At 58.7% G+C, this 10,881-nt stretch overlaps 1 protein-coding gene across 1 annotated transcript; it reads left to right on the top strand.

The window, feature by feature from the left end:
- Positions 1-2,358: 2,358 nt before the first annotated feature.
- On the top strand, positions 2,359-9,653 carry KIRREL2 (kirre like nephrin family adhesion molecule 2). The gene is made up of 15 exons (XM_041744649.1): positions 2,359-2,576; positions 2,773-2,922; positions 3,469-3,618; positions 3,786-3,946; positions 4,331-4,481; positions 4,820-4,925; positions 5,048-5,196; positions 5,498-5,625; positions 5,716-5,848; positions 6,128-6,228; positions 6,355-6,574; positions 7,271-7,375; positions 7,667-7,767; positions 8,094-8,159; positions 9,279-9,653. Exons 1-15 carry the CDS (start codon positions 2,525-2,527, stop codon positions 9,612-9,614), a joined length of 2,109 nt encoding a protein of 702 aa, XP_041600583.1. The 5' UTR covers positions 2,359-2,524; the 3' UTR covers positions 9,615-9,653.
- The last annotated feature ends 1,228 nt before the right edge of the window (positions 9,654-10,881 follow it).

The following is a 10,881-nucleotide window of genomic DNA, read 5'->3' as shown; positions in this document are numbered from 1 at the left end:
CAGCGTCCAAGACCACCTGCACTAAGTGTGTATAGGAGTGAGCCCAGCTTGGGAACCCCATGGCCACGTGCGTTCTAGTTCATGAAGCTTCTCTGTCTCTCCTCCCCCTCCCTCCCTCCCTCTCCATTAGGTGGTTACATCTCAGGCAGCCTTTACCTATGTCACTGTCTCTCTTTACGCCTCTACGCCTCTCGGTTTTTCGTGTCTTCCTGTCTTTGTTCTCATCCCCATCCCCCACTCCCCATGCTCTGTCTCTCTCACACACCAGACGCTCAATAAATATTTGTTCTCGGTCAACATTTGAAGACACTTTTTCCTTTTATTTGTTCCTCCATCTCTGCGTCCTCCTGGTTGTCACATCTTTGACTTTCGTAACCATACGCTGCTCGGCCTGCCCCCCACCCCCGCCCCAGTGTGCACACACAGACACTCACATGGGATAAGCTTCTTCTGCCTGCTTATCTCCTGCAGGAATTGGAACTGCAGGCTTCCCCTCCCTACCTCCGCCCTCCCCACACTCCCTTCTCTGGTCTTCCTCCAGGAACAAGATGAGGCATCTGGCCGGAGCCCCCACAGCTCCATCCTTAATGTTGCCTCTACTCTTTCTTCTTCCCTCCCATTCCAGACTCCTTGCCCTCCCCTGCACTACCTTTCCCAACTGCCCCCCACGCCTCCTGGGGAATGGACTGGATGCAGAGCTGGAGGTTCTGTCATAGGGGCTCTCACCAGATGGTGTCCCTCAGGGCGGGGGTGTAGAGCTGTCAGTTGCTGAGACCTTTAATTAGCACAAACCTTCCACCCTCCACCTTGGCTGTTTTCCTTCTCTGGATACCCCTGGGACCTCAGCCTCTCCATTTTTCCATGCCTGTGGCCCAAGAGAGCCAGGAAGGGGAAGCAATGTCAGGTGTCTGGAAAAACAGCCTTATACGAGCTGACTTCCTCCCCAAGACTCAGGAGTCCTGGCTCCAAGATCATCCTCTGTCGAAATCCAGGCTCTAGATTCCCCAAACAGAAGCCTGCTCAGGCCCCCAGACCAAGAAGTCTGGGTCCCCAGGACCCACCCCTCTCAGACTCAGGAGTCCAGGCCTGCAGCTGCTTCTCCTCAAGGACCCAAGAGTTCAGGCCTCCACCCCTTCCCCCCACCCCACAGAGGACTTAGGGCAGATGTTGACTGTCTGTGATTTTCAAATCCTCCTGGGCCTGCGTGGGGGTGGAGGGATTGGTGGCTAATCCACTGACTCTAAGACTTAAGACCAGATTTTCTGACCCCCCTGTTGTCCTCTCCCAACTGCACCATGCTGCAAGCAGGGGACCTAGTTGAGTCCCCAGCTCCCCCAGAAACTCCCAGTTCGGGCCATTAGCTTCTCAGTCAACAGAGATCTGAATGCCCAGGCTCAGAAGCCTCTGAGTGCAAGCCCCTGCCACTCGGAGAAGCAAGAATCTGAGCTCAGGAGCAACAAAGGACCTGAACGTGGGCCCCCGGGCCCCGCGGGCTCCGGAATGTCAGGCCCCGGGTCCCAGGCCCCCGGCCCCACTCGGGGTCCCGCCCACCTGCCCCGCCAGCTGCGCAGCGCCCCGGCGGGCCCGCGGCGTGGGAACGCCCCAGCTGGGCGGCAGGCAGCCGTCAGGACAAGCTGCGCGGTTCCCAGCCTCCCCGCCCGCCGCAGCTCGGGCGCCGCCGCCGCCCCGCCGTCGCCCGGCAACCGCAGTCGGGGGGCGTGGGGGGGCCGAGCCCGGACTGCGGGGTCTCGGGAAAGGAGGGGCTGGGGCCTGGCTTCCCGGACCCTGGGACGCGCCGGCTTTGCAGCGCTAACGCGCAGGCACAGGGATATTCTGAGCTGGGGTTTGGAAGCGAGAAGAACTGAACCCCCTCCTCTCCTCAGGGGTCCCGGTTGCCCCCCCAGGCACCCCAGTGTCCTCTTCCTGACCCGCAGGCCCAGGGGAGAGCCGGGCCCCGCCTCCCCGAGGCGCGGAAACTAGCGAAGCCCCAGGGGCTCCCATTTATAGCTCCGTTTCCACTCGGCGCGGTCCCTCCAGGACCGGGACTGACAAGTTTCTTCCACTCTCTCTCCCGCCGTGCCCCCCACAAGCCTGGGGGTGCAGGTGTCCACCCCAGCCGGACGCCCTCCGTCGACCCAGGTGTTCCGGCTCCCAGACCGCAGGTTGGCTGGGGCGCCCGCGGGAAGACCCCGCCCTGCGGAGCCCCATTCATCCGCGTCTCGGCCGCGGGAGTTTCTCAATGGGAAGGGGCGGGGCCCCGGGGGCGGGGCCAGTGGGATCCGGCCCTCCCCGATCTCTGAGTCCCGGGGCGCGGAACCCGCCTGGGTTTCAGCGTTGGAGCCGGCTGCTGAGCAGACTCGGGGCGCTCCAGGCCGGGAACGGGGTGGCTCCTAGGCTGGGGCGAGTTGCCGGGCGCGAAGGGAGCTCCGACCGGAGCGGGGAGAGGTGTGCTGTTGAGGAAGGAGTTAGCAAGGAAGCCAGTGCAACAGCAAGTCTGCGGGATCTTGGGGGCCACACTTTCAGAATGCTGGTCCCCGCCCTCCTCGTCCTCCTCTTCTGCCTCCGAGGCCATGCAGGTACCTCGAGGGGCGGGTGAATTTGGGGGAGGATTGTTTGCCAGCTGCCTCTTTACTGGGTTAGAGGAGGGGGCTCCGACTCCTAGGTCTGCAGGAGACCTCTGGAAAGCTGGGCTCCTGGGTCCTGAATGAGGGAGCTAACTAAGCTCATCGCTAAACTCAACCCTGCTCCACATCCTCCTCCCCGTCCTCCTAGGTCTGTCGCCCCATTTCCTGCAACAACCAGATGACCTGGTGGCACTGCTGGGGGATGAGGCCCGGCTGCCCTGTGCCCTGGGTGAATACTGGGGGCTGGTTCAGTGGACTAAGGATGGACTGGCTCTAGGGGGTGAAAGGGACTTGCCAGGTGAGACTGGTTCTCTCTACTCAGCACGGTTTGGCTCCAGCTCTATCAACTGTAGCTGTATCTGGGGTTCTGTTTTGAGGTTTTCAAATTTGGAAAATTGTTGGGCTCAGGTAAACATCTGGGAGGTTTTAGCTTCTTCTCTGGGTGGGTAGTGGGTTTTTATTTGTATCACAAAATATTACATAAATGCAGAAACATACATGCACAGAGCATACAAGTAAGATTTGCCAAAAAGTTACTCGTGTAACTACTACTCACGTCCATGGTCAACTCCCCAGAAGCCTTTCCTATTCCTTTCTCCTATCATAGTCCTCTGCTCACCCCAGAGGGAGTATCTAATCTGACTTCCGTGGCAATTATTTCTTCACTTTTCTCTGACTTTTTCACCCACCCCCAAGTTTGCCATGACTCTGGACTGGGAGGGGGTTAGAGTCTGTCTGGCCCAGCACCCACTTTGGGATGTCTTTCTGGTATGGGATGTCTGGGGAGGGAGGCTGGGGCCAGGAACTCAGAACCATGGTGTGACTGCCTCTTCCTTAACTTCAGGGTGGTCCCGGTACTGGATATCAGGGAATGCGGCCAGTGGCCAGCACGACCTTTACATTAGGCCCGTGGAGCTGGAGGATCAAGCATCATATGAATGTCAGGCTACACAAGCAGGCCTCCGCTCTCGACCTGCCCAACTGCATGTGCTGGGTGAGGACCCAGCTCACTTGTCCCTGGGAAACCTGGGGAGGGGGGGTGGACAGCCAGTGCTAGCTGAGTATCAGAGTCCAGGGAGCCCAGAGGAATGGTCATTAGAGCTGGGAAGATTGGAGCCTCTGGTCCCAGGATCCAGCTCTGACCCCAGTCTACACCCACAGTGCCCCCAGAAGCCCCCCAGGTGCTGGGCGGCCCCCTTGTGTCTCTGGTTGCTGGGGTTCCTGCGAATCTGACCTGTCGAAGCCGTGGGGATGCCCGCCCCACCCCTGAGCTGCTGTGGTTCCGAGATGGGATCCGGCTGGATGGGACCACCTTCCACCAGGTCAGGTCCAAATCCCTATGCAGCCCTTGGCCATGCAGGGACGTTTGGGATCCAGTCAGACCACAGGCTTATCCAGAGGAGAGAAGGGCATGGGAGGGAAGAGGTTCAAGTGTTGGGACCCTTGGTATGTGATTAAGGTTAAGGACTCCAGAGCCAGACTGCCCAGGTTCAAATCCTGGCTCAGCGACTTGGTAGTTGGTTGATCTTGAGTTCAAGGAGCTTAACCTCTCTGTCCATCAGTTTCATTATCTGTACAATAGGGACAATAATATTCACTTCATAGGGCACTTGTGAAGATTATACATGTAAAATGCTTAGAAGTGACACATAGTAAACACTGTATAAGGGGTAGATGAAATCATTGTTATTATTCATAACCTCCAGCCCCTGCTGAAGGAAGGAACAACTGGGTCAGTGGAGAGCATCTTATCCTTGACTCCTTCCAGCCACGATGATGGAGCCACCTTGGTCTGTCGGGCCCGGAGCCAGGCCCTGCCCTCGGGGAAGGATACAGCTATCACCCTGAGCCTGCAGTGTGAGTGCAACTAGACACTGGCCCTGAAGCCAGAGACCTTTGGGAAAAGAGGGGCCTGAGGACTGGATTCCAGGGTATGAGGAAGGAGGAGGCTGTCGACCTGGGGCCCTGGAGGCATTGGGAACTGGAGTCCTGGGCTCCCAGCTCAAAAGGAAGAGGATACTGGGAACCCAGAGTGGGCATTGGCAGAGGAGCCTGGGCACCCATGGGGACCCAGAGTGGGCACTGGGAGAGGAGTCTGGCCACCCAGCCTGTGAGAGGCTGGGCATTGGACTCAGGAGCTCCACGGAGGTGTTCCAGGTCCTTGCCCACCGCCGACCGTTGACCCACCTCCGCAGATCCCCCAGTGGTGACTCTGTCAGCGGAACCACAGACTGTGCTGGAGGGAGAGAAGGTCACTTTCCTGTGCCAGGCCACAGCCCAGCCTCCTGTCACTGGCTACAGGTGAGGACGATGGTCACCTCTCCTCAGGCCCGAGCACGCATTTGGGGAAGACTGAGATTGGGGCGTCCGTGGGTGTCCTTGGGGAGCAGGGACGACGCGAACAGCCCCATTCCCACCCGCAGGTGGGCAAAGGGAGGCTCCCCGGTGCTCGGGGCCCGCGGGCCAATGCTGGAGGTCGTGGCAGACGCCTCATTCCTGACTGAGCCGGTGTCCTGCGAGGTCAGCAACGCTGTGGGCAGCGCCAACCGCAGCACCGCGCTGGACGTGCAGTGTGAGCCGGGGCGAGCCCTGGGTGTGGCCAGAGCGGGGCGGACGGCCTGGGGTTAGGGGCTGGAGGGGGCGTGGCCGCGGGAGGAGGTGGAGCGGGAACAGGACGTAGGCAGGGATTGGCTGTGCTGGGTCAGAGGCGGGCCGGGGCGGGGCCGGGGCGGGGGCGGGGCCGGGGCGTGCGAGCCGAGTTGCTGCGGAGGCCGCCGGTGCTTGGGCCCTTGGGTGTCGCCCCTGAGTGGCTGATCCCGGGTCAGAAGCTGCATCCCTCCCCGGCCATGCGACGTCTCCACTCTCTCCTCCAGTCGGGCCAGTCCTGCAGGCAAGGCCAGAGCCCGTGTCAGTAGACATAGGGGAAGACGCTTCCTTCAGCTGTGCCTGGCGCGGGAACCCGCTCCCACGGGTAACTTGGACCCGCAGCGGGGACGCGCAGGTGAGACCCGATCTGGGGCCCGCGGCCGTGGCTGGCGATGGGCGGGGCTTCCCCTCGAGGTCCTGCCCCTGACGCCCCTTCCCCACCCAGGTGCTGGGCTCCGGGCCCACGCTGCGTCTTCCGTCGGTGGGGCCCGAGGACGCCGGCGACTACGTGTGCAGGGCTGAGCCCGGGCTCTCGGGCCTGGGGGGCGGCGCCGCGGAGGCCAGGTTGACGGTGAACGGTGAGCACGCGGCGCTCCCCAGAAGGCCGGAGGGCCCGGGACGGGGAACGCGCGGAGCCGGCGAGCGCTCAGCGGGGTGGGCGTGGCCTGGGAGGGCGCGCGCTCTGCACGGGGCCGGGGTAGGAGCGGGACCCCGCGCGGGCGAGCCCCGGGGAGGATCCGCGGCCACCGAGGGGCGTGGCCTGGTGGGAAGGGCCGGGACCTGGCCGCGCCTGACTGACAACCGGAGCCTCCGCGGGGGGCAGCGCTTCTCTGACGCGCCCGCAATCTCCAAACCAGCTCCCCCCGTCGTGACCGCGCTGCATTCTGCGCCCGCCTTCCTGAGGGGCCCCGCCCGCCTCCGATGTCTGGTCTTCGCATCCCCAGCCCCAGATGCCGTGGTAAGGAAATGTCCCCGCTCTCCTGGCCGTCAGGCCGGACCTCCAAAACTGCTGTGACCGACACCCTGCCCGCCCTTCCCTCCCTTTCCAATCTCCTTAATGACTTCCCTTTTTTTGTGCCGCCAGGTCTGGTCTTGGGATGAGGGCTTTCTGGCGGCGGGGTCGCAGGGTCGGTTCCTGGTGGAGACATTCCCAGCCCCAGAGGGCCGCGGGGGACAGGGCCCAGCCCTGATCTCTGTGCTACACATTTCCGGGACCCAGGAGTCCGACTTCAGTCGGGGTTTCAACTGCAGTGCCAGGAACCGCTTGGGTGAGGGAGGCACCCAGGTCAGCCTGGGCCGTAGAGGTGAGATTCCCGGCCTGAAGCCTCCAAATCTGAGGATCTCAAACCCCCAGAGTGCCGCAATCTCAAACCCAGGACCTCCAAACGCGGACTACCTCAAACCTTGAAAGCCTCAAAGCTCATGAGTCCCTTGAATCCTGAGCGCCCCCCCCCCAACAGTAAATTCCTTTAAATATAGAATCCTAAACTGAGAGGCCCCCTCACACTTAGGTGCCCCAAAGGAGGGAGGCTCCAAATATGGGGAATTGCAAAATTAAAAACCCCTTAAACTCTAGGACTCCCTAAAGCCAGGGAGTTTAAAACCTGTGGAACCCCAAATTCAAGAGGCCTTAAATCTGAAGGACCCCAAGCTAGAGACTACAGACTTGGGTATCCTCAAACTTGACGGCCTTTTGAACCCAGACACTTCAACCCAAGCAAGCCAAATCCCAGTTCCCCAGTTCCTCCTTGGGCCTCACACTTAGCCTCCTCAGAACACCCCTTCTTGGGACACCTGGGTGGCTCAGTGGTTGAGCATCCGCCTTCAGCTCAGTTGTGATCCTGGAGTCCTGGGATCGAGTCCTGCATCGAGTTCCCTGCAGGGCACCTGCTTCTCCTTCTGCCTATGTCTCTACCTCTCTCTCTCTGTGTGTGTCTCTCACGAAGAAATAAATAAAATCTTTAAGACAAAAACAGAAACACCCCTTCTCCTCCCTGTAGACTTGCTGCCCACTGTGCGGATTGTAGCTGGAGTGGCTGCTGCAGCCATGACTCTTCTTATGCTCATCATTGGGGTGACCCTCTGCTGCTGGCGCCACGGCAAGGGTGAGTGACTGAGCCCTACCTCAGTACCATCCCCTACCTCACCCCAACTGACCTGGCCTTGACCTGGTCCCAGTCCCATCTCTCTGGTCTCTGGCTCACCTTCAGGCCCTGATTCCTCCCTCAACCCCTATGTCCATCTTCTCAGCATCACACTCCTTAACCTACCAGCTTCCTGTTGGTACACAGCCTCTTGACCCAGCCCAGTCCTCTTTCTTCCTGCTCCCTGGTCTCCACAAACTGTGACCCTGCCCCCATCACTTCTCTCTGCTGCCCCACTGTCCCTGGCCTCAGCCTCTTTCTCCAAGCAAAAGAACCTGGTGCGAATCCCCGGCAGCAGCGATGGCTCCAGTTCTCGGGGTCCTGAGGAGGAGACAGGAAGCGGCGAGGACCAGGTAGGATGTCCCCAGACCCAACTCTGCCTCTAGAATTATTAGTAACCTAGTCCCAACTGCTCTCCTAGTCCCAACTGGGCCCTCCAACTCAAAGAGGGTCGTCCCAACAAGTGACCCCCAAGTCCAAATATGCCCCTGACCCACCCAGTTATCCCCTAGACCAGATATGTCCTGGGGCCCTTTGTCTTGTATCTGGACCCCAGCTCCAGGTGCTCTTGGCCCCTTCTGCCTGGTACCCACTACCCCCAGCTGAGGGGTTGTCAGTGTTTGGCACTGGGCCAGCAGGACCCTCTGAGCACTCCCTCTTACTAAGCACCCTACCCCAGGGCCCCATCGTGCACACGGACCACAGTGACCTCGTTCTGGATGAGGAGGGGGCTCTGGAGACCAAGGTGAGTGTTGGAAACAGAGGGGTTCCCTTCACTGGGTCTCTAGCTCTCTCCCTGTTTGGTCCCCTCCCTTTTCATGCTGTTGCTCCCCAGATGAGGGGCCTAGCCCCCCCCCTCACCCTTTCTTCTTGCCTCCTAGGCCACTTCACTCACCTCCACAGCCTGTTTGCACATGTGCTGATTATGCCCACAATCCTGTCCAGCCTTGGCCTCACTCAGCCTGTGCTTTCCCATCACACCCCCACCTCAGGCCTCCTGGATGCCTCTGCCAGGTCCCCCACTGGCCTCAGTTCTCCCCAAACCTGCCCCTTTTGTGAGTCCCCTTCTTTTGAGCTCCACGGACCTCAGTCCCCAGTCCAGAGCCTTTCTCTGTCTCCTGTGCCAGGAGACATAGCACGTGCCATTCCACTGGCCTGAAACACTACTTTCCTTCCCATACCTACCTGATTCTGTCCTTCGTTCCTCTGGTCTCAGCCCAAATATTTCTTGTTCTAGAAAGCCCGTGCTTCCCTCCTCACTGCCCTGATCATTCTGTGTTCCGCCTGTCACAACCAGGACCACTCTGCCCTGGCCTCCTGTCCCAGCCCTGAACCCCTGCTTGTGCTTCCCCATCAAGCCTTATCACTCTGCCTGTACTTCCCCCATCACTACTCTGACCCCTTTGGACTTAGGGGATTTGCCATTTGCTCCTTGGCCTGGGATCTCCATGAAGGCAAGACCCTGTCTCTCCCCACAATAGAAAACCTCTATCAACAGCGTAAGGCATGACACAGAATCAAAGCCTTGGGGCAGGTGGGCAGATGAATAAATGTCTTGGTCTCAATCCGTCTGTTCCTGCTGCATCTCCTTCCATAGCACCAGGCCCTAGCAGGCCTCTGTTCTTCTGTTGCTGCCTTTTTCTGCCCATTTCCTTCTGTCCCTTTGTTTCTTGTCATTGTTTTCTTGCCCCTTTTTGTCTTCCTATCAGTCTATATGTCTGTCTTTCTCTCTGGGTCTCCACTTGCTCCTGATTCTGTCTTTTTGTCTCTCTCTAGGTCTTGCTTTAAGTGTGACTCTCCATTAGGGACCCTAACCTCCCCCAATATCCTCAAATACCTTAACCAATCCAATTTGTCCCCTCAGGATCCAACCAATGGTTACTACAAGGTCCGAGGAGTCAGTGTGAGCCTGAGCCTTGGTGAAGGCCCTGGAGGAGGCCTCTTCCTGCCGCCCCCCTCCCCTCTTGGACCTCCAGGGACCCCTACTTTCTATGACTTCAACGCACACCTAGGCATGGTCCCCCCCTGCAGACTGTATAGAGCTCGGGCAGGTTATCTCACCACACCTCACCCTCGAGCTTTTACCAGCTACATCAAACCTACATCCATTGGACCCCCAGATCTGGACCCCAGGACTCTACCCTTCCCCTATGCTGCCTTCCCCACACCCAGCCACCCACGTCTCCAGACTCATGTATGATACCTCTCCAAATGAAGAGGCCTAGAATATTCAACTTGCCATAATGGATTGTCCTGATTTCTAAGGAACCAGAAAAAAAGTTGGTGACCTTACTCCTCCAAAACTGAACATTGATGGGAGAGAAAGATCATTACGATCATCTGGATCACTAGTGTACAATCAGCTCAGCCAAAGGGGATGCTCCAAGTGGGAGCAAGATGGCCACTTGACCAACTATTCCCCAGTGTAAAAGAGATTCCAGATGGCAGATGAGCTCTTTGTAGGGGGATGGGGACAGGAGGTGTTAGGAGGTAGGGGCAGGGATGGATGTTATTTCCAGACATTGAAAGAAGAGATTTCAAGGTGACCGATCACCTATACTGAGAAGACAGGCAACATAAGACAGATTAAGATGGAAGCCAGACCAGGCCGGGCACTTTGCTTGGCCAATGGAAGTGCAGCCAAGATGGCTGTTCACTCTCTGGGAACCCAAGAGAGCGACTATCTTGATCCCTTCCAAGTTCTTTAAAGGTCCTGGAAGAATTGAATCCAAGGAGTGAGGATAGGGTGAGAACTGCCAGCAGGAGAGGGGAAAGAGGGTTGGGTGGGTAGGGGTGGAATCTGGGGATAAGAATATTTATGTTTAATAAAAAAATGTTGAGAAGTGAATGCGTCTTGGGGATTCTCCTGGCATCATTACCTTACGGAAGGAAGAGGCCCATTAAATCTGCCCCAAGGCCCTTCCTCTACCCTAGGCGATGAGTGGCTGTAGGAACAAACCACGAACCACCTCGGCCCTTTATTACCCACTTGGCCGTCTAAGCTCTTCTGACACACATCTACACAAACGTACGTGCGCAGATGCACACACATGACGAGTGCTCCAGTGGGCTTGGGGAAGACAGCATTCTAGTTATTTGAGGAAGCAGCAGTGAGCCCTGGAGAGGAAGCCGGGAGGGAGAGGTAGGGGTGAGAGACTAGAAATGCCGGGGCCCTCAAAGCAAGGATGGGCTGAGCCCCTCGCCCCGAGGTGCTGGGTACCTGACTCAGGTCATCCTTAAAGGAAGGGCCTGGGGGCTTTGGTTTATGAATCCCCGAGCTAGGAATTAAAGGCCCAGACACCCGGGATCCTTGGAAGGCAGAGCAGAAGGCCAAGACTCCGGAGAAAGGGCAGGGGCTTGGTCTCAGGTCCTGAAAAGAAGGTGCCTTTAGCCCCGACTCCTGGAACCGAGGGAGAAGGGGACCGGCCCTCAGCTGCTGGGTCCTCCACTGGGGGAATTGGGGGGGC

The sequence above is a fragment of the Vulpes lagopus genome, chromosome 2 (genome assembly GCF_018345385.1).
Source record: "Vulpes lagopus strain Blue_001 chromosome 2, ASM1834538v1, whole genome shotgun sequence".
In the NCBI taxonomy this organism is placed as follows: Eukaryota; Metazoa; Chordata; class Mammalia; order Carnivora; family Canidae; genus Vulpes; species Vulpes lagopus.
The sequence above is the reverse complement of the archived record's forward strand: the minus strand, read 5'-3'. Positions and strand labels throughout refer to the sequence as shown.